At 38.3% G+C, this 24,647-nt stretch overlaps 1 protein-coding gene across 1 annotated transcript in view; it reads left to right on the top strand.

Moving 5' to 3' along the window:
* The first annotated feature begins 16,939 nt into the window (after positions 1 to 16,939).
* Gm5724 (predicted gene 5724) overlaps positions 16,940 to 24,647 on the top strand; it is a 70,424-nt gene continuing 62,716 nt past the window's right edge. Inside the window, exons 1-3 of the mRNA NM_001378682.1 lie at positions 16,940 to 17,015; positions 17,245 to 17,313; positions 21,229 to 21,340. Coding sequence (NP_001365611.1) covers positions 21,281 to 21,340 — 60 coding nt within the window. The 5' untranslated portion in view covers positions 16,940 to 17,015; positions 17,245 to 17,313; positions 21,229 to 21,280. The remainder of the gene's footprint in view (positions 17,016 to 17,244; positions 17,314 to 21,228; positions 21,341 to 24,647) is intronic.

Raw genomic sequence — 24,647 nt, 5'->3', positions numbered from 1 at the left:
ATATCCTTTAAAATCCGATGATTAGCAAAACCAAAGGTCCTACACACAGTGGGACCTTTAGCACAAATCACAAATCAGAGTCCTTTGACTAAAGTAGAGCCTACAACACACTCAAGACCCAGGGGCATATTCAGGGAGAAATATTAACAATTCACAGGCATTTTCTCAGACTACACTACCTCCTCTTACTGTGCTTCCTCTTTAAGAGGTCTCTGAATCCTTTTATTACATGGGTTTCCCTTGGTCAATGCCATAGAAGCCACCTTTAAGTTTCTTAATGTTTTTTGGCCAAACATGACCAATGATTTCTGGTTCTTTTTGAACCCTAGACCACCCTATTATATTGAACAGCTACCATTAACCCTGAACATTTCCAACTCCTCAAACTAGTCCCCACAATGATGCAGTGTTCAGTCCATGGGACTTGATATTCCTGGGGACATACTGGGAAGTGTTTTAAATTTAAAAAATATTTATTACCTTCATCACTTTATTCAGATTATGTCATGCTCTTAATATTCATGTCATAAAATTGTCTAATTCCCTTGAAATGAAAAAGATAATTCTTCTGGCAGCATCTAAAGTTATCTGGTTTGCAGGTACCACAGGCTCTTCCCCTTGCTGATCCATGGCTCATTTTCCAAACAAACAAAAGTCAAAATTATGTGCCCTTGTTCATGTGCTACCACAATGAACTGGTATAAAACTGGAAAAGTCACATCTTTTAGAGGGACAATAGGGCTGGAACACAGGGCAACAAAATTTCTGAGTAAACAAATGGATAAGGATCTGGCCCAATTGTATTCTGACACCTCATTTTTAGAACAACAAATAGACTCCTCAGCTGAAGTGATCTTGCAAAATGGACAGGCATTAAACTTGCTTATCCTCAAGAAAGGAAGATTATGCATGGCTCTAGGGGAACAATGCTGCTTCTATGCCAATCATTCTGGGATGATTAGAAGCACTTTGGATGAAGTTAAAGTAACCTCCTCAATGGGGAACAAGGGAGAAAACAAGACACAAACTGTTTTGAAAAATTATTTATTTGGTCCCCATGGCTAACATCCCTGATTATTGTTCTAGTGCCCCTCCCCATGTATTTTGTTACTAATTCTCCTTTGTGAGTTGTGTCTTGTCAATGTTGTTATGTCCTTTGTCAATAAAAGGATCTCTGCCATTAAACTCATGGTCCTAAATATTCACTATGAGTTTATAGGTGAGAGGAATGAAGCTTACTATGACTTCCTAGGCCCTGGGAAAGAAACTCAATATGTATCTTTAGACATAGAGGAAAATTTAGAGTCAATGGTTTGACTCAGGTACAAGCTCAAGGGCAGGTGGGCATGAATGATATGATCAAATATAACTGTAGCCATTTCTTGATTTGTAACCATTACTTCATGGCTTCCATGTGAACAAGGATGAAACCAAGTTCATCCACTATTAGGCTGATACCACAGAATGCTACTAGTTGGTCAAAAGGCTGGGGCTGTATTACTCACATTCTATTTCAATGTGCCAAAAATGCCCTATCCACCACCATTCATGCTTCACTTGGAGCCAATCCGCTTAAGGTCAGCAGATAATACTCTGTCTAGGAAGCTAAAATTATTTACTGCTCTCCTATATGCCTTTTAAACCTTTGAACTTGGTTTTCTTATAAACAGTGTGCCCTAAGAACAGACTATTACCGCATTTAGGCTCCTAAGTCACTTTTGTGGTTTTGATAAATCAATCTAAATCCAGTGGTCAGTGATAAACTCTCTTTATATCTGATTGGTGTCTGAGTGGTTAGTGCATGGCTAGTCCTGGACTACAAAAGGCCTATTGCCTGATGTGATTACTTCTTGGTTGATGACCCATCTATTGGACAAGTTTCCTGCAGATCAACATGAAGATGAGCTTTCATGAATTAATGCTGTTTAGATGAATTAATGATCCTATATTTCTGGATTTAAGTCAAATAATTTTAAGAAAGAAGTTTAAGGAAATAGTTTTATTTGTTTTGCAGAAAGATGTAATATAGTGTCAAGAATAGAATGTTTGTCATTCTCATAAAATAGTGAGTAAAGCTGCATAATAAGTAACACCAGGAGCTATCATAAACTACTCTAAGAAGAAAAATGTGTTTGGGACACATTTGTAATCAAGGAAAAACACTCATTCTAGGTCAAATCCAAAGATGAAGTTACAGGTATGCACTATGATAAAGCAAGGCCAGCACTATGATAAAGCTAGAGTATGTAAAACTGTTGCTTTGAACTTATAATGAGCTTATAGAATAAACCATTTCTTTGTACTCACTATGGACATCTTTCTGTAACTCCTCTTTTGTGTAACATTAAATCTATGGTATAATTTTTCTTACATAGTGTCTTAGGGATTTACTGCTGTGAACAGACACAATGACTAAGGCAATTCTTATAAGGACAACATTTAATTGTGACTGATTTATAGATTCAGAGGTTTCATCCATAATCATCAAGGCACGAGTATGGAAGCATCCAGGCAGTCATTGAAGGAGGAGGTGAGAGTTCTACATCTTCATCCAAAGGAAGCGAAGGAACACTGTTTCTTCTACACTGGCTGGAGCTTAGTTCTTCTAACAAGGCCACACCTACTCCAACATTGCCACACCTCTTAATAGTACCATATCCTGGACCAAGCGTTTTCAAACCACCCACATGTAGAAATTTTCTGTCTAAAAAGTTATTAAAAGCTGAAAACAATAATGAAGATGTGTTGTAGCCCTTTTCTGTTTCATCTTGTGTGTGTGGGTGTGTGTGGGGGGGTGTTTGTGAATGTGTTCCTGGCCTTTTTTCTCTTTTTCTTTCAGTAATACCATTGTTTTTATTCCCTTACCTTAAAAAAAACAATTTCTAGGTTAGCTATAAGAGTGTGCCTTTCTGAACTTCAAATTTTTCCCTAAGATTTTCTACATCAGAGCTACTAGCAAAAATATCTTAACACAGTTTCACTAATAATTTATTTTTCCATATTCCTTTTAAGGATGGTATCCATTACTGACAATCTAAATCTCAAAGTTCTCACCTATAATGGTGATTGAATCATTAATCTACTCCAGCATCTATGCCTGGGAAAGATCAAGCATTATTACTTCTAGTGTCAATGACATTGTACAGTGAGGCCCTGCAAGCCCCCTGAGAGTTTTTATATAGTTCATAGATTAAGAGGGACATGAAGGCAACAATCAGAGCAAAACTCCACTACAGCATGTTGTCCTCAGGGCTGTGCCTCTTGAGGCCCACACATCATAATTGTGCTAACTGGAGTGTATTTCATGGATTCTAAAGCCATTTTTTGTTCCTTCTGCATGGCCCTTAACAGAACACTAATCACCTTTGTGCAGAGTTAATACTAGGCTGTTTTGACATTTCCTTTGCTAATTCAATTAATCCAAAAACTTTCATTTAGCCTCAAGAAGACTTTTCAAAGCAAGAGCACTGGCTAATACACCAACTTCTAGCATGTGAAGATGGTTTGTCCCTTTCACACGTGATATGGAAACATAATCTTTATCATAATCTAGTATGAAAAGATATCAATTCAGATATGGGAAAAGTCATTACTTCAACCCTTAAAATGGATTAATTCATCTAGCTAATGAAAAGTCATTTAGGAAAATGCTCTGGGAGAAATCATTAATTCTACCCTTTGAATGGATCAATTTATCCATCTGATTAATGAATATTGAGTGATTGTGTTATAAAAGCCTAGGTCTGTTATGCTCTCTGTACCTCAATGTATGACTCCCTTTCGGCTGCCAATACTCCACCAATCCAAGGCATTGTCTTATGTGAGATCCATCATTCTTGAACAAAAATTTTGAGCCCAAATAAACCTCTTTAAAATAGTAACCTGAATAATCTTTAGCACTGTTTCTTTGACATCAACAAACGAAGCAATATACTAACCTTGATTCTTGTTAAAATTCTACCAAGTAACATAAATTACTATCCTCAAATATTTTTCAGAGTTAAATCTGTACTTGCCTCATAGAGAGATTTGCTATTGAATATGCGCTCCTTTTTTCAAATAATTATCCATTATTATTTGTGTTTGAGTATTTTTCCTGAGTGTATGTCTATACACTAGATACATGCAGTGCCTGTGTTGGCTTGAAGATGGCATTGGATCCTCTGGAACGGGAGTTAGAGGCCATATGAGGAACCACCATGCCAGTGCTAAGAACCAAATCCACGTCCTGTGTGTGCATGATCAGCAGGTTCTTTTAATTGCTGAGCCATCACTTCAGCCCCTAAGATAACATCTCTCAGTGCCATCTGTGGCCACCAAGGGGAAAAATTACTGAGTTTCTCAGAATGCTCACAATAACAGAATGTGTTTAGAATTCTACAGGGTTAGACTGATAGAGGGTATGGCTATGGACTTTGTCTGTCCTCTGGAGCAGGACTTCTTTGAGTTTTTACTAAGGTCTCTTCTGTTATCTCCCTTGGGAATTCTCACTGTTTTATTTTCCTTAGTGTGAACTATTAATTTTTTTAACTCTTCAGGAGTTATTCTAGAAGCTTACTAGCTTTACCACAGGGAAGCATTGAACTTTGACCCTTGTATGCAGGCATGGGGGGCAAGGGAAAAAGATATAAAAGCAGTTTAGAATATTGACTTTGTAAAGGAGAGGTGAGTATACAGCTTGTCAGGTGCTAAGTATATTTATCAAATGCCAACTTCATGATTCAAAATTTCCAGAGGTCCTGTTTGGAAAACGGTTTTGCTTTTTTTCTGAAAAGATTCCACAGCTAGTGAAGCAAGTTTTCATTCACCTACAGTGCTGAGGTTTGCCACTTCCGTGAGTCCTCACCGACAGTTTAAAACAAATCACATGTTGGGATTTTAACTGGCCTGCCTTTTCAGCTTAAGCAATTGCTACTTGTGGGCTGGGAAGACAACTTAGTAAAGTAGATAAGTGCTTGTCAAGTAAGCATACAGACTGGAGGTAGGGTCCCTACAGCCTTTGTGAAAGCAGGACAGGTATGGCAGCAGAGAGTCCCTGAAGACAAAAAGGTTCCTTGTGAGTTTCAGGCAAACTCGATCTACAAAACAAATCCAAGACAGCATGGGTTACACAGAGAAACCGTGTGTCTATAAACAATAATAAATCACTGTACTGGAGGATATTTGGACTCCATCCAGTCTTGTTCTGATTTATCATCATGAAAATCGGTGTATGTTCAATGGTAATGGTGGTATATAGTACATTTCCTTTGAAAGAAAGAAAAATGAAACAGACCTGGATTAAAAAATGGGGTGCTATATTGGATCAGTCTATACTTCTAATGTACTTCAAACTACTGGAGAAAAGATAAGTTATGTTGGGAGAGAGGTGCTGTGTTTCTGTCAGCAGAAAAAGCAAAAGTGCTTTGGTCCATCCAAACTAGTAAGGATTAGACTTGATAGAGGGAGACCTCTTGAAGACCTTGGCTCCAGGCAGGAGGAAAAGAGAAATCAGAAGGACTTTACAGGATGATGGCTTCTTGTTCCATCCACTTGCCTGCAAAAGTCATGATGTCATTGTTTCTCTTAGTTGAATAATATTTCATTGTGCAAATGAACCACATTTTAAAATCTATTTCTTGGTTGAGGGACATCTAGGAGGTTTGCAGTTTCTGGTTATTATGAATAAGGGTGCTTTTAACATAATGGAGCATATGTTCTTGTGATATGAGGCAAGATTTCCAATGGATGGATTAGGACACCAACCCTATCACAAAACCTTTGACCTACAATTTGTTTCATATATATATATATATATATATATATATATATATATATATATATATACAAGCATTTCCCTTCTGTGTATAGATATCTCTTTCTGTCTATTCCTTGACCTTTGTCTGCAAGAATATCTTTCCCTTCAAAGCTGTAACACTCTGGTGAAAAGTTCCCCTGTAGCAGAGATGCAACGCCATTGGAGAAGGCTTTCCTCTCAGAGCTGCAATGTTCTCAAAAATTAAATTGAAATAACTTCTACTAAAGATTTGCATAATATTTTGATAGAGCGATGGTTAGTTTCCATTATCAATTTGAATGGATTTAGAATCACAGTGGAAAGGTTTATCTATGGGGCACATCCTGAAAGTTTAACTAATGTGTGAAGGATGTGAGTGGTACTATTCTAAGGGATAGGGGTTCCCAGACTCAGTAAAAGGGAGAAAGTGAGTTGAGCACTAGTCTGCTTTCTGACTGGATGCAATGAGACCTCAGTCCTCTCACTCCTCTTACAGCCTCCCTACCATAATCAACTACAACCCCATGGACTGAGCCCAATAATTTCTGCCTCATATTGATTCTGCCAGATATTTTGTCTCAGATATGAGAAAAGTAATTAATGCAGTGATCAAGGATAAAGACTGCAATGCACTGAATAGACAAAATTATGAAAGTTCACAGAGCCTTAAATTAGTCTATGTTGGAAGATAAGAGAAACCCTATATGAGAGCAAAAATCCATCTGCTGAGGGTAAATGAGTTTTAAATTTTCACTGGAAGCTACAATTAGTGAATTACATTTAGAAACTCTGTGGTATATAGAATCGATGACAAATGTCCTTTGAAACAAATGAGAAATTAATATCTTGATACTAAACATTGGAAGATCCACATGGACCATGGAACCAAAGCCCTCATTACAAATATTGGGACAAATAGACATAAAGTATTTGAGCCTTTGGAAAGGCATCGTGATAGTTTCTCACTCAATCTGGGGCATGAGAAACTTCACGAAGGATTTCAGACATATTTGTACGGATAGGTATTATGAGAAGCTGACATTCTTAATTTATATTAACAACTTTACATATGTATATATGTGTGTCTGTCATATGTGTGTCTCCTCTAAAGGAGGCTAGAAAAGGGTTTTGCATCTCCTGGACCTGGAGTTACAAATGGTTCTGAGCCATCTGATGTGGGTTTTAGAAAAGCAGTGAGTGCTCTTACCCAATAAACCGTCTCTCCGGCCCCATAATGTTCTCTGTAAATGGTCAAGATGAACCTTATTTCGATGAAAAGGCTGAGAAACTGTGTGCATCAAAGTAAACTATAGATAATTACCTAAACACAGAGTTGAGATTGGATTGTGTCTTGGGACAATATTTAAAAACATATAATGGGTCTGTGAGATGGCTCAATGGATAAAAGTCAGTTGCTGGCAAGCCTTAGGTCATGAATCAGATCCCTAAATACCTAAATACACATGGTGGAAGGAAAGAAATGTTCCTGTTTGTTGCATCCATACACACACACACACACACACACACACACACACACACACCTCAAATAAATTAGGGCAATTATTTTTTTCCAAACACCTATAAAGAAAATTACAAGGACAATGAGCCTAATTGAAATACAATACTATATCATATATTTGGTGTTGAACCAATGCTAGTCTAAGACTTTAATGGTAACAATTTGGGTAATATCAAAAGAAAACATTGCACTGGTACTTAAATAAGAAAAAGTTTTTAAACAGAGCACTTTATTAAAATTCTGTGTTGACAAAAATATCTGTGGCAGAGTGTCCTATGTAACAAGTAGAAAGAGAAGGAAGCAGCTCAATAGTTAACATGTAGTTGCTAAAAACAATGGGAATTTTAGATTTTACTTTATGTACTGGGGATACTGTAGCAGGCCTTTGCATAGACTACTACAGTTTTGATCTTTCCATGGCTGCCAAAGGAGGATGTGATTGAACCAATACTCTCAATCTTTTTTGACCATGATGACTCTTGGAAAACTTGCCATTCCCAAAGAGATGGGTGCACTGAGTTCACTGAATATATAGAAATATATATCTTTGAACTTTGTGCCTATGCAGCTATTCAAAGTAAGACTATATAATATCTTTTTGATGTTTTTCAGATTCTGGACTTCAAATATTTGTGATTGTGCATTGAGATGACACTCTTGCACCATCTGATTGAATGCCTTGTAATCAAACATGAGGAAAGATTCCCAAATCATTAGTACTCACATACATAGCATGCTTTCATGATAGGAAATGCATATATTATATGAACACAGATTGATTACAATCCACAAAAAGCTTATCATATTAACAAGAGAGAAAATCGGGGTCAGAAACACTTGAGTAGAAACTCTTCAAAGTTAGTAATGTATTATAGAATCTCAAAAATGTAGTAGTTAAAAAATGTAGAGTGTCAGAGGCATTTGTGCCCTCTGAGATTGCCAGTGGAGCTCTGGGAGCTGGATACACTTTGGAAATAGTGTTCTAACAACAGAAGCTATTTTTTCAGGAAAGGCAACTCTGATGATGTTTTTTTCAATATAGAACATGAACCCATGTTGCAGGAATATCTAAGATGGGAGGGTGCACCGTTGTTTAGTTGATTGCTTGCTTGCTATGAGACATAAGGACCTGAGATCGAGTCTGAAGAACACAAGTATAGCTGGATGCAATCATAGTCCTAGCATTCCCACAGAGATTCTCTCTATCTCTTGCATTTGATGGTAATGCTTGCATCTATGACTCCTGATCTCTTTCCTAGATTTTTCTATCTCCAGGGCTGTCTCCCTTTGTGATTTCTTTATTGATTATATTTCATTTTTAATAATCCTGTATGGATTTGTTCAATTCCTTCTCCTGTTTGGTTGTGTTTTCCTGTAATTGTTTAAGGGATTTTTGTGTTTCCTCTTTAAGGGCTTCTAGCTGTTTACCTGTGCTCACTTCTATTTTTTTTTTTTAAGGGAGTTATTTATGTACTTTTTAAAGTCCTCTATCATCATCAGATGATATGATTTTAAATCCAAATCTTGCTTTCCCAGTGTGTTGGGATATCCTGGACTTGCTGTTGTGGGAGAACTGGATTCTGATGATGCGAAGTAGCCTTGGTTTCTGTTGCTTAGGTTCTTGAGCTTGCCTCTTACCTGTGGTTTTAGCTGGTCTTGCTGTCTCTGACTAGAGCTTGTCCCTCTGATGGGCCTGTGAGCCTGTGCTCTTAGGTGTGTCAGCACTTGTAGGGAGTCCAGCTTTCTCCTGGGTAGAATTTTGGTGTGGAGGGCTGTGGGACAGCCTTAGCTCCAGGGCACAAATAGAGACCAGAAGGATCCTGTCCCCAGATGCTCTGCTGTTCCTGTGCCCTGTGTGCTTCTGGCTGGTCCCTCTTTGGAAAGTTATTGGAGCTGAAGCAGTGATCTCACCTCTGGGCTTAGGAGTGAGTGTACTCCTGGGAGACAAGCTCTATCATGGAGGGAGTTGGGTGTGGAAGGCTGTAGGACAACCTTAGCTCTGGGGCACAGATGCAAACTATTTTTCTTAAGTCTCAGATGTTCTTTCTTAACACAGGTGTTTCTTATGCATCCCTCTTTATCAAATAATCTATGTGAAGTGCAAATACAATCACACAGGGACACAAGTGAATACTGCAAGTTGTCTAATGACCCAAATCATTGATGCTGATGAATGACAAGTTGTGTATACACACCTCTGATGAAACCAGCCTCTGATTATCCCTAGTGTTTATTCAGTGCCCCACGCTGTTCCCTTTGTGAAATTTATTGTTTGCCATCATCTACATAGAAACCTGAACCACACTGCTCTGACACCAAATATATGCAGCCAGCAGGACATTCTGTTCAGTGCCTCAGGGAACCATTTGGCCATTCAATGGCTCTGAGTAGAGACTTAGCCTGGCCTTGGACTGACTGACTAAACTCAAATCTATAAAAAGCAAAAGAACAGAGCAAATGAGACTTAACATTTGCCCTGAGTGAAATCAATGGTAATTACTAGCAAAAAGAATTAACATACATTAATCTTGCTCAGAAGTATATAGTATTTCTGCTAATATTAAAGAGTCAGTAATAGTAACTTTTGCATAGAACTTTTTTTTTCATTTGAGAAAGGCTCACCATCTGTATCTTATCATGGAGTCCAAATGAAGACCAGGCTTACTCTGACCTTATAACTATCCCCCTGCGTATCCCACTGTAGTGCTAAAGCTGAGAATATAGACTTATATACCCCTTGTCCTTTATTTAAGAGGCTTTATCTTATTTATTTTTCTGTGCTCTTGTGTATTGGCGCCCATGTAAGTCAGAAGCAGAACTTCGGCATCCCTTGCTAGAGTTCAAAGACTTTAATAACTATCTAGTATATGTATTAGGGTCCTGTGCATAGTCCTCTGACCAAGAAGCAAGAGCTTTTAAGTAGTAGTTCTCTATATCTCACCTACTAATCTTACCTAGAAAATCTCCAATGATATTTACAGAAAACAACATAGAAGTTACCAAATGAAAATGAAATGAAATTTGGCAGTAAATCCATTTTGAAGATTCTGGTTTATCGCTTACCCAGAGACATATGAACCTGAGCAGGACCAGATTGCTGCCATTGGTAAAAGTCTGAAGGGGAAAATACTGGTTTTGACAATTATGCCCTATGTGACATTATACATTTGGCCAAATGCACTGTGCTTGATTCCTGTATCTTTAAAGTTGTATGACGGTATGTTTGCCACTGGGATGTAGGAGAATTTAATCTTCTGATGTGACAATACTTTCCAGTGTATTGCATACAATTTGTGAAGCAAATATCAGGTTGTTCTTTATTATTTACTATTATAATATCCCACCATTTCCAACTTTATCAAATAATGTTTTCTATAAATGAGATCAGAGCTGTCTTTCCAATATAGGAGTTCTTCAGGAATAGACTGTTTTATACATTTCTTGTGTATTTGTCACTCAACTGAAAAGCACACATCTCAGGAGGCATCCATAATATCACCTGGAGCTGTGAGTAAGCTGGTGTTTCTGAATATGATGGCTTACTTCTTTTGACAAGTAGATTTCCTGGCAGTAAGCCTCCAAAGACTTGATCTTTTCCTTGTGGACAGACTGTGCTCTGTGAAGATCTGATGAGTGTAGCCTTTTTTACCCTGATACTGAAGGACTGAGATCATGAATTCTACTCAATAAAAAAATAAGGTGACATGATGGCAAACCATTATTTTTACTGTCACTCAGAGATGTGAGTGTAGGACCAAAGTGCTGCTTAAATAAGCAGCTCTCTGCTGATTAAAGTCAGAACAGCACTGATGACCTAAGTCTATCATGCAGAAGTAAATATCTACCATTCATTGAATGTTGCTTGTGCACTCATTTTTTTATAGGAATTAAACATTGTAGTTATGCAGTGAGGAATATGGTATTCTTGATCATTAATCATCTGGTCTCACACCCATTTTCATTCGTGTTCTCTCCATTCTGTATCTCAGAGACTGACATATGAAGTCTAAGCTTCTTAGGCTCCCTGTTCATCAGATTCTTTTAAGTTGTGTTGCTAGGAAATACTTGTGGAACACTGGGATTGTGTAGAATGAGTGAAATAGAAGGTCCTTCCTAGCTTTAAATGGTGGCTTGATGTCCTTGGGGACTCCAGCCTTCGCATCTCAGTTGTTTCCCTTTCTGATACATCCTTTAACCTACTTTTCAGTTTGGTTTTGTAACACATCTATACTTTTGTGACTGTTTTCCAACATTAAATATTTCTGCTATTTATTATGACTTCTCTTTTCTACCTTGCACTTCAACAATTATAGATGTTTTCGTTTATAGGTAGAGAAATGAGGTGGCCTCTCCTCAAGTGTAGACTTATTTTGCAAAGATATCTTCAAAGTTGTGCTTATTTTAAAACATGAGTGGTTATACTCTATTCAAATGGCACATGAGAATAGTTTTCACCAATCTTTTTCCCCTGTAATTCACAGCATCACAGCAATAGCTACCAATTACCTCTTAATAATTCATTTCTTCCAATATCCTCTGAGTCCTCTCCAGAGCAAGCACAAACTACTTTCATCTTAAGACTGCTAACACCTACTATTCTGCTTAGAATTTAGTAGAACCTTAATAAATATTTGTGGAATGAATGCATAATAATCACTGCCATGGGCAGAGGGTCTCTTTCATTCCAGGTCTCCATAAGTGTGCTGATGGGAGCTCTACAGTTCAGTCTTAGTAACAGTCTTACAAGATAGTTGTAAATATTGTGGTGTTTTGTTTTGTTTTCTAACTGAAGCAAGCTAAAAGCTCATATGAGCAAATCAGCTCATCTGAGATTAAAGTCATAATAATGTTTCACATCTAACATTATCTCTAGCTATCTCCTCCTTTTTAATATGTGAATGAGAAAATGCACTGGTATTTCTGGTGTTTTCTTGGATTTCCAGATATGTGGGAACTATTGGAAAGAGATGAACCCTTTCTCCTTTGTGAAAAGGAAGTCAAGTATTTCCTTCTTTGAGATTAAGAAAAATAACCATTTTGTTCCATAAACTACACCTTTGCAGATAAAAGGAAAGAAATAATTCAAACAATCTGAAGAAATTATAACATCCATTGTGTTGCTCTCAAAGCAAACCTAGTACTGGCAAGCTTTCTTCAGGAACTGTAGCAACTGCAGAGGATCTTGCAGTTCAGTACTTGGAACAGTTCAAGACACAGGGGAGATAAGTAGGAACTTACAGACAAGGAAGGTAGGGAGATGTCATCAAAAGTAAATAGCATGCCAGCTGTTGTTGTGCTAGCTAAGTCAACCAGACAATTCATGCTGAGGGAAGCAAGGGTGGATATAACCTGATGATGACTGGGGCATGCAGAAATGGCCCAAATATTGAAGTGACTGACTGCGTGTCAGGAATGATCACTCTCCAATCTGGCTTTAATCGATTGTCAGTTGAACAAGAACACAGAGTTTCAACAAGACTGTGCCTTAAACAGCTTAAAGCTGCCTGATAAGACTGAGGTCAGAGCACGTGACTCCAGTATGGAACATTGGGTTCTCCTGCAATTATCTCTTCATTCTCTAGATGTACCAGGAAGTGACATTGATGCCATTCACAGAAGGCTCTGCTAAACGCAGAACTCAAGTCTTTAATTCCCTATCCTGTCTCTCAGTCTAGAATTAGAACACATCTAAACTGACAAGCTGGATAGATTGCTGGTGAAGGGATGGTTTGTGTCCCAGTCTTGTTTTGTGTGGTAAAACCACATGAATGGGTAATGTTCTTGATATCTGATGAGGTTTTCCCCGAAGGGATGCATTCCAGCTACCTTGACTGTAGGAAATAAACGTATAACTATATATGTCAGTCTTAACTGGTGGAATTTAGTACTGTCTCCATGGATTTCTGATTGGAAGCAGCTGACCAAAGTAAAATCATTTGCTAGAAATCAAACAAGTCGTTGTAGCCTTCCTTGACTTAGTATTGGTTTAAACTATTTCAGCTGGAAGGTATGAAAAAGGCTGTCTCTCCCAGTTAGAGACAATATGAGGATTCTGAAAATAGGTGCTACTCTTAAGACTTTATTTTGCTGTGAATTTCTTTTCTTATCAAATTGGAGAGCAATATTCCCAAGGATTCTTCATGTATATTCTGTTCACTTGGCCAAAGTAAAGCAAAGTGTTTGTTTCCATAATTCAGTAGTACAGAGAAGGTGGAATGAACATCACGTGTTTTCTGATAATACAAACTGTGTGCATGTGGAGAGTGAGGGAGCATGTTTATTCACTTTGTACAAAGTTACATTCTCCTGTGATTGATATGTTATTAAAAGACCACCACCCAAAGGGTGAAACAAAGGGTTTCTGTTCAATGAGCATAGCATGTCAGTGCAGGAAGGTAGGTAGTATTCTACAGAGCTGCTTTGTGGTAGGCTAACCCACCTACTTAGCAACTCTACCCCTTATTCTTATGACGTTTCAGAGAAGAGATCTCAACATATATCTTTAAAATAAAACAATGCAAAATGGTTCATATTTGTAAAAAATTGAGCCTAAGAATTGGTGTGGTGTACTCCTACTCCTCATGTGTATGTTAAAGACATCACAATTTTTTGCATATGAAAAGTACAATGCACTTTTTTTCCTAAACATTGATGAGTGATATGGATTTACCTGTGATACTGTGTGACACTGGGAGCAGAAGTAATTGTTTGGAAATGCTGTGCTAACAAAGAATACTCTTCACATGGCTGTCACTTACTCTGTGCACATTTCTCATTTAGGTTCAAAGTGTTCAGTTACAGAATGTGACATGTTTCAGTATTGGCTTACACAGTTTTGTTTAATCAATGAGACAGATGTTACTTTGCCCCTTTTCCTGTATAGACATATTTTAAATGCATCTAAAATATATAATATTTTTAGAGAAATGGTTGGCACATTAGAAGAAAGTGGAGGTTAATTTACTAACACTGAATCAGTTTTCAAGTGTCTGGCTTTATATAATTTAGTTACTGTCTAGACACTTCTTTGCAAAATTTCTCTGACGTAGCAAAAGTGTCTTGAAAGGAATCTTCAATGTGGTGATAGAAACTACCGAGATGATTATCTAGTGCTCACAGAAAGAAATATCTCCTGATATTCTAGGGATTAAATCCAGTTTCTCTTGGCTAAAAAAATGAAAAATGGGTCTTTAGAATGGCTATATTTTAAGCCACTAAATGAAGTGAAGGTAGCTTTGACATGGGAGAGGAGTGCGTTCTTTCTTACTGATGAGTAGGGTGACCATCCTGGGCTCAGACATGGGCAAGGGGAAACAGAAGAAAGGCTGATGAGAAATTTGACTATGGATGAGAACATAAGGCAGGTGGGGCTGTTGAGAGTTTAATGTTTCATCTGTATTCATTGTAGAATTAAATCATGAGCTTCCTCTCTACTATAAATGGTCCCCTCTCACCTTTCTTTCCAAAATCAGTATCGAGTTCTCTCAAAAAGTTAAGTGGAAGTTATAGTATATAGTATCTATAATTTTTTCCATATTCTAAGAATTTTCTTCCCCATTTCTACATAGCCCCATTCAACCCCAGTATAAATTGATTGATTGATTGATTGATTGATTGATTGATACATTCATTCATTCATTCATTCATTTCTAATAATTTTTAACTTTTCCAGGAGAACCATTGGCTCCTAGGGTTTTGGTTCCAAACTACTTTCTGTGGTGACTGGGGTATCTTATACAATTTCAGTTTTCTCTAGGAGAGCAAGTTTGTCTTGTTCTTTCTTGAATCTTGGTGCTTCAAGGAACGAATGGCAAAAGGTAGATGTTCAATAAGTATTTGTTGAAACTGCAAGGAAGTAAAGAGGACTAGAGTAATACAAATGTTGTTCAGAACATTTTTATACATTAATACTGTGGACTTGCTGAGAAATCATATGAGTATGCTAAAATAAATTCTGTAGAATAATTATGAAATTAAGATACTTGAGTGGTGATAAAAATTATCCTACTTTAAAGACATAAAATAGATGAAGTTTGAAGTGGCTGGAAGAGTTGAATAGACCTCAAGATATTTTTTGGCATTGCATATAAATACTCATACCAACATATTGCCTATACAAACAGGGACATGGCCACAAATACATAAGATACAGAACATAAATAACCACATTTAGATATCTGTTTAGGTGTCTAGTCTTTTCCTAAACTGTACATTTTAAAACTTAGCATTGTTGGATTCATCCACAGATGGTAGACATATTTGCAGTTTTTAATTAGCTTGTTTTCACAATTAAAATTCTGTGTCTCTACAAGTTTCTTTGAATCCACAGAGTCTTAATGTCTTTCTCTTTTTGAGACACCAGAAAACTATTAGAATGCAAACAACTCAAGAAGAAAGAAGTTTTATGTTCATTGACACCCACATAGAAGAGAAGGAAATAGATTCTGACCTTTGTACTATGGTAGAAGTTTGGGAAATGGTTTTGAGTTTAAAGTATGAACATTCCTTAGTTTGACTGAAAACTGTGTGAGAGAGTCTTCTTTCCTTTATTCAGAAGACTGGGTGTATATAAATTTAGCATTTTTGATTCTATACTTAAAAGTCCTCTAGAGAAAACTTAAAAATTCTGATCTGTGTCTATGATATTATCAGAACTCCATTGATCAATGTAAAGACTTTGAACTTTATATAGCATGTTGTAGCAAATACCTCTGAATTCCTATCAACATTACACAAAAATCTATACCAAAGTAAAATATTGACTCCTGTATTTTTTGACTAAAAGGAGATAAGATAAAATTTTAAATTGATTAAAATATCTTTAATCATTGATTTAATCTTTCTAATGTTGTAAATCTTTTAAAAATGTAAAAGAAGTTTGAAATCTCCCAATTGTGTTTTTGAAGTTTTAAAATAAAGTAGCATTTAAGAATAAAGTCACAGAGCACAACCATAAGTTTCAGAAGACAAAACAACTGAAATAAAATAGAGTTTAAATTCAAGCAATCCATCTATATCTCCTGTAACTAATTTTCCAATTTTATGTTAGACTCAGCTGATAATTTTTTTTGAGTATTTAAGTCCAAACTATCTGGTAAGCTTCTAGAAAAATATCTTAGCTTTTGAGTAGTTTATCACATAATCTGATAATATGATAGCTGGTTCTAGATAGTAAGTTAATATGCCCCATGAAGGAAAAATCGGCAGTTGTTTCTACTATTAGGAAAAAAATTAAGCAATGTTCAAACTAAGAAACAGGAAAATTCCAAGTTTGGAGCCAATGGCATTGTTCCAAGATATGTCATCCCAAGCTGCAGATTTAGCAGCAAAATTCTACCCATCACTCTTGTAATTCAGGTTTTGAAGCTCTGTGACTTTTTGCTGAAATGCTGCTAGTCATGAAGCATGCTCAGGCTTCCCAGAGACTTGCTTGGGCATGTGGTATTGGAGGATCCTTTCCATTACTACCATCCATACCTGGAATTGGGGAGGGGCCCACCATACCATTGCCAGGTAATTCCAATTTTTAATTTACCCCTTGGAAAGTAGACTGACAAGGGAGACAGGTGCAGGGGGTGGGGAGTTGTGGGTGTGCCCATGGGGCCAGGGGAGGGGTTTTGTGAGCCAGAGGCAGCAGGGATTTTGTCTCAGGCTTGAAGCTTGTGGAGGTGCACTCAATTGCAACAACTGGCTGAGCTGTGGGGAAAACGGCTTAAATTGGTAATCTGACTTTAGGGGAATCCAGCCCTAATGGAGTGGACATCAACTGGGAATGCCTGAATTGTAGACTACTGGCAGAGTCAGCAGTAGAGGAAATGGCAGAGATAGATGGGAGGTTGATTTGTATTTTTCCTGCTTTAGGATTAGTGGAAGAAGTCAAGGGGTTTTGTGATATTTCTTCCATTTATTTATTTATTTATTTATTCATTCATTCATTCATTCCGGGCAGAGTTGTGAAGAGTACAGCTTTGCTGGCCAGTGGAGTAATGTGTAAAAGAAGCCCTGACTTGGCAATAAGGTATGTCTACTCCTTTGTAGTGGAGTCCTGCAGAGTGCAGAGTTGTTGGGTGATTGGAGGGGAAGCAGATGGGACTCCAGGTCCATGTGGCATTTTGGTGAGTTTCATGGGTGACTTAAAAAGACCCATATTTTCCTAATCTGAGGAGATTTGTTTGTTGTTTGCTTGTTTGTTTTGTTTTGTTTTATGTGATGGGGGATTCCCTATAATAAAAAAGGGAAGGAGACATATGTTCCAAAAAAGAACTATCCAGCAGCCTTACTGCTGTCAGGGGAATTACATAATAGCCCCAAACCATTAGCCTGCAGACAAATTTTAAGAGTTCTTAGTGACCATGCTAGGTGGTATTTATTGGTCACTGTGTGATTTTTTTTTTTTTTAAGGAGAAAAACTATAGGAGATTTTTGCAAACTACTGGGCAGGCTATCAGGGTTAGGCACAGTGGTTTAGGGAACTACTGCCAATATCAGAGAATGCTTTGGCCAGAAGACTTCAATTGGCCTTTCAATATGTTTGAACTGAATACCATGGCATAAACCAAATCAAAGAAGGAAAAAGGAGTCTGCCACCCCTCAGTATGTTGAGACTTCAGCCTTTGGGCTAATGCTGAAGACAGGGGCCACTCACCTTTCATTGTTCAAACAAGAAATCCCTGTCGCAGCCATCTGGAAACCAGCTGCCACCATATGTTCTGCTTCAGGTCTCAGGGTATCTAAGCTGGAATCAAGGCAACGATGTATAGTTGGACAGGTGTGTTCCATTGGATCTCAGTCAGCATGAGGGTCAGGAGGAAAACACTAGGCTTTGCAAAGATGGTTTTCAATGAAATAGATATCCTTTATTAGGGGTACAAGAGCTATATAAACCTTGGGGAGTTGGCAGGAGTTTGGGGAATGAATGTACATTATTGGCTGGTGCTGAGGTGCTGCGAATGCTTTGTGTGCATGAAGAAGAATTCCAGGTGCTTGGTGGAAATGTCCTTACGAGAAGGGAGGAAGTTAAAACCTATAGTTTGGCCACCAGACTATGTGACTTCATCAAGGGTACAGAGGTGGATGTTATCCTGGCTCTGTTCCCCTGGAGTTGCAGGTCTAGAGCAAGTAAGAAACAGGCCTAACTACTGCGAGTCTCGGGATAGTATTTCCTGGATTTGGACATATATCATTCAAAGTAGGATGTGGCAAACAGGTGACCTTTCTGGTGATGGCCCAGCATTTTTTTTTATGACTTCAAGGGATGTACCCTGTGGGGCAAGGACCCCAGGGAACCCTTTGGCTTGATCCTTGCTGATATGCTTTCTATGTCCCCACTGCCTTTTCCCTCAAATACCTGGCATAGCCTTGTTTGTTGCCTGGGTCTATACCCACTCAATTGGGCAGCTTTCCTGAAGAATCAATATGAAGATATACTGCTGTGGACTGACCTCAGGTGGCCCCTTACTCCTTGGGAGAATCAGAGTCCCTGTACACGTGGGTATGAGTCAGCAAAAAGGTGACAAACAGTCGTGAACACAAGGGAGTGTTGTATCTGAATGTAATTTCTTAAAACAAGCACTAGACTTCTAATACAGAAGAAAAACAAGAAAGCTAGGTCAGCCAAGGTACATTGAGATGCATAATGGTTCATTATACAAAACAAAGAAAATGTATACATAAAATGCTAGGGGGAGCCAGGCAATGTTTACAACTGAGATAGGAACAGCCCTATCTAAGATCAGCTAAACACAGGAGCCAGGTGAATGGTCTGATGCAATGCTAGTCTATTGTTAAACCCAGCACCAGGGGTCCTTAGTAAATACCTAATTATGCTATTCCTCTGGACCTAGTGAAAATCATGTACCAGGGGAATTCCATTCTACTAACCCTTTCATGAATAATACAATACTTCAGTTCCTCCTAAAACCACAACCTACCTTCTTTCCACTATTATGTAATGTAGACTGCCATTCATGTCTGTAATAAGAATTCTAAGTTTACTATTTTGAACTAGCCCTGAGAGTACTAGCTCCTATCCAGAAAACTGAGATGCCTGATTGCTAACTATCAGCAGTGGAACATTTTGTCTGGATGAATAACATTCTTAAGAAATTCCAAGCCCAGGGTCAGCTCAAAGACTGCCTAGGACATTGGTGAAAGCCAGGGAGTAAAGTTTAACCTGATTTAGGTATCTGTAAAACCATTTCTTGGAGGGACCTATAATAAAACAATACTGAAAGAAAGCACACAGATCCATTCACTGACTAATGCAGGGACAGGTTTGGAGCATTCGTGCTATGGGAATGCCAAGGTTCCAGGAGACTATGTTTAAGTGAAACTCTTTGCCTTTAGGCCTGTCATGCAGACTTCACTGGAGTGGGTGTGGGTGTGGCAATATATTTCATGTAATAATGCTGTTTAGACAAATTAACGATTTCATAATTTCTGATAATGATCTTATAGAACTGCTGAATTGATTCAAGTAATTCATGAGCTAATTGTACTAGGAAAAGGAAATATGCTTAGAACAAATTTATGATCAAGGAATACTTTTCTTCTAGGTTAGAAATGAGGCCACCAATCTTGATAACTACAGGTCATAAACTGGGAATTAGCCATTTGTTATGGGCATAATGACAGAAAATAAATGGTTGACTAGTTTATCTATGTAAGACTTCAAAATAATAAGACACAGGCAGATGACATTTCTCTTGGAAAATCCTTGCTAACTTATGACATAAAAACTATTGCTCTAAACTTAGAATAAACTCGTGAACTATAAAACTCATGAGGAACATTTAAACAGATATGATGACTCTTAATAAAATACATATAAACAGTTACGCTGTAATTCCTTAAACCACTTTGACCAGTGACATGAGCTCTTACTTTAAAGTAACTAGGGATTTATAGAATGTAAACTTATTTAGAGAACTATGTAATCAATTAAACTGCCATATTGATTTTTACCTGTATTAATGCCAGAATAACAAGAGAGAGTTGACTGCCAAAAGCTATCAGCTTTGGATCTTGCCAATTCTATGTTCCACCTCAGTGCATGGATATCAAGGCTGGTCCTGGCACTCAGCCTCCTTCCGGCTCAGGCTCTGGCTGCCCAACTCACATGGCTTTCTGGGTCCATGCATGTGCCTATTGTGAAGGCCTAAAGGCAGTGCTGAACGTTTTCCTCTAGAATATTCTGTAAGTGTGCCAACTTGGCACACTGGAATGATTCTGCTCTCTGTGTACTCTCAGTGTTGGGGTTACAGACAGATGTAGAGAATTCCAGGTTTTATTTGGTTGCTTAGAATTGAAAGGAAGGTTCTCAATGTTTGGAATAAAATTTTATATCCATGGAACCACCTGTGCTTGACAGTTCTATACCAACACCACACAGGCTAGAGTCATTTGAGAAGAAGAATCCTCAACTGAGAAAGTATCCCAATGAGAGATAACCAATGGCCTAGTCAGCAGAGCATTTTCTTGATTGATGATTGATTTTAGAGGATCCATGTAACTGTGGGTGGGGTAATCCCTGGGCAGGAAATTTTCAGTTGTGAGAGAAAGCAAACTGAGCATGTCATGACAATCAAAGAAGGAGGCAGGGTTCCTCCATGGCTTCTGCGTTGGTTCTTGCATCCAGGTTGCTGCCTTGAGGTCCTGCCCTGGTTGTCTCGGTGATAAACTGAGATTTGGAACAATTAAATAAATAAATAAATAAATAAATAAATAAATAAATAAAAACTGACTTTTTTTCAATTTGCTATTGATCATGTTATTTCATCAGAAGATTCGAAACTGAATAAAGCATCCTTGCCCTAAGAGAGTTTTTGTTATTTTGCCTTGTAGTTTTTTTCTTTCTGGTTTTGTTTTGTTTTGTTTGTTTTTAAGAATGACTTATTTCAATAAAAAATTAATAACTGTCTGTTTTCTTGTAAAGAGAATAGTAAGACACTTAAAGAGTTGAATCTGGACACAATCAAAAGAATAACATGGAAGAAACTGAGACAAGGATTCTAACCCGTGGGGTCAGATGTTTTTCCAAGGTCAAGGTATGGATTATTTCTATGTATATATTTCTGGAAGTCTTCTTCAACAAACATTGAAAGTGCTCATAGTATTACTCAGTTTTCATGAAATCTTACAATAGGAAAGACACTTTACCCAATATGTTGTTAATTTCTTGCCTTAGAGAATTTGGTTTTATAATTACATATGTTTATCCCTGATTATTCATCCAGAAAATATTATAAAAATGATTTAGAGCATTGGATCTCAATCTGTGGGTCACATCCTTTGGAGTTGTTAAATGATCCTATCAAAGAGATCACCTAAGACTACCAGAAAACATGATGCATGATAATTCATAAGAGTAGCAAAATTAATTATGAAGTAGCAACAAAAATACTTTTAAAGTTCGGGTCAATATAACATTAGGAGCAGTATTAAAGGCTCACAAACACTAGGAGGGTTGGGAACCACTGATTTTGATGGTCCTTTTAAAGATTTTTATTTATATATTTATTTACGTGCCAAAAGCTGCTCTACCTCCCAGTCCCTTCCTCAGACTCCCTTCCTCCATCCCCCTCCCCTTCTTCACTGAGAGGGTGGGCCCCCCTTGGGTATCTCTCTACCCTGGGATATAAAGTCTCTCCCACTTAGATAAAACAAGGCAGTCAGGAAGAATTAGCTTATTGTCCGATACCTATGGGCTGGCAGCCTTGTTCTAGCCCCTGTCTGTTCTTTGGTTAGTGACTTAGACTCTGAGAGCTCCCAGGGGTCCAGGTTTGATGACACTGTTGGTCTTTCTGTGGAGTGCCCAACCCCTTCAGGTCTTTCAATAAATCTCCCAACTCTTCTATAAGTTTCCACAACCTTCACCTAATCCTTGGCTGTTGTTATCCATATTTGTTTCAATCTGCTGCTGGGTAGAGCCTTTCAGAGGACAGTTGTGTTAAGCTCCTGTCTGCAAGCATAACAGAGCATCATTAATAATATCATGAATTGGTGCTCGCCTATGGGATTGCTTTCCAGTTGGGATGGTTATTGGTTGCCCTTTCTTTCAGTCCCTGAGTGAGGTAATGTAGACCCAAAAGAACATGGATGGTGTCTACTCACTGACACATGGATAGTAGCTATAAAATCCAGGATAAACATGAAACTCCCCACAGACCCAAAGAAGTTAAAAAAGAAAAAAAGCCCAAGCAAGGATACTTGAATCACAATTATAAAGGGAAGCAAAATAGTCATAGGAGACAGACCAAGGAGGAAACCTGTTAGGAGAGGAAGGGGTAGAAGAATGGGGAGGCAGGATCAGTTGTGGGAAGAGACAGGAGGGAGACACAGAGGGCCAAGAGAAAAGTAAAAATCTGAAACTGCATGGCATGGGAAGTGGAAGGGAGAATCTCTAGGACCTGGGATAAGGGAGGCTTTCAGGAGTTAATTCAGGCGACCTTAGCTGAGGTACCTGGCACTGGGGACATGGAACCTAAAGAGGCCACATTCTGTAGCCCCAACCTGCCCATAAAACCTTCCACCTAAAATTTATCCAGTCTAAAAGAAAAGATGGAGTAGAGGGTCTTAAGAGAGGGTGAGGCTTAGTATATTTTAGGTTTTTATCTGCATTTTAGTGTTAGACCTAGTGAGGAAACCCCACTCAACTCCCGATTCAGTGTGCACCCAAAAAATCACAAAAGACCATCTCTTGATGTAATTACATGAGGTCGTTTAATGACGGAGCTCCGGATCAACATGCATCCCACACAGGAGATAACAGATGTCGGCCACGAGGCTCGAAAGCTAGGGGTTTTTATGGGGTAAGGGGCTTAGGGGTGTGGAATTCAGCATAGCGACACACTATTGGCTTATTCGAACATTAACAGAAAGATTACAGGGCATCAGGACTTTGTTCTTGTGGGCTGGGGGCTTATCTTCGTTCACATAGCAACCAGTTGATGTATGACTTTACCCGGCATCAAGGGGCAGTAGACAGAGGGGAGGTTCCAGCCAGGTGGTGTTGACCCAGACAAGATAGCCCTGCTTGTACAAACAAGCCATTCTTAGGAATGTCTTAACAACAGCCCTGTCTGTTCTGCTTTGTTCTCAGCCCCAGGCCGGAGGCTCATAGACAACTCTTTTACATGAATCACAAGATACAAAATCTTATTTTCTTTCATTATATTCCAATAGAATTTAACCTGTGCTTAACCTTTAGGTATTTCTAACAGAAGGTTGAGGCCACTGCTAAGAAACTGTTCACTGACAGAAGCACTCTGTTGATTAATATGTAAATATGGCTTTATAATCCAGTCAGAAAAAATTTTCCTCTAGTGTTGGCAAAAACAGTTGCTGTTTATAAGAATACAGTCCGCTCTATTAGCTGCTTGATTGGTTTTTAGTATTTTAGAGACAATTATTGTTCTTATAGCTGCAATGGCATCTTTACATCATAAAATGTGAACTGAGAGTTAGGTTTACATCACAAAGTATGAATTTATATTAACCCAGAAAATTTGAGCACTGGATAGTTTCTGTAGAGTTCCACAGAGACTCCAGAGTGTCTATGAGAATAAATCTAGCTGTGACTTCTATCATGTGAAAATTAAGTCTCAGTCACATCCTCTAAAAGACTGACAGTAGGAAGAGAAAACATTTCCACAAATAGCATTTGGAGTTATAGAAAAATATAATGGAGCCTGAAGTGGCCACTTCTTGTACCCAGCAGGACTTCTACTGGAGGGATAAAGACACCAACTCACCCACAAAGCCAAAATTTGTCCTTCCTACAAGAAGTGCAGGGATTCTGAGGAGATTGTGAAGGAATGGCCAATCAATGACTGGTCCAGTTTGAGACCCATCCCAGGAGCAAGAATCAATCTCTGACACTATTAATTATAGTTTGTTATGCTTGTAGACAGCAGTCTAACATAACTGTTCTCTGAGAAGCTCCACTAAGCATCTGACTGAAACAATTGTAGAAAGCCTTAGCCAAACATTAGATATGAATCTTGTAGAAGAAATGGGGGAAGTATTGAGGGACCAGGATGATATATGGACTCAACAGGACCAACAGAATCAACTAACCTGGACTCTTGTGGGCTCCCAGAAACTGAACCATAAACCAAAAAGCATACTTAAGCTTAACCTAGCCCCCTACACATATGTAACGGATGCTCACCTTGGTCTTCACATGGATCCCCAACAAATGGAACAGGGACTATCCATGATTCTGTTGCCTGTCTTCGCATCCTGTCTCCATAACTGGACTGACTTGTCCAGTCTTACATGGGAGAAGATGTGCCTGCTCCTGGAGTGAATTGATGTGCCAGAGCAGATCGGTGCCCTTGTAGGGACCTCCAC

This window comes from Mus musculus, chromosome 6 (genome assembly GCF_000001635.26).
Source record: "Mus musculus strain C57BL/6J chromosome 6, GRCm38.p6 C57BL/6J".
Classification (NCBI taxonomy): Eukaryota; Metazoa; Chordata; class Mammalia; order Rodentia; family Muridae; genus Mus; species Mus musculus.
Note: the sequence above shows the minus strand (reverse complement) of the source record. Positions and strands in the feature narration are given on the sequence as shown.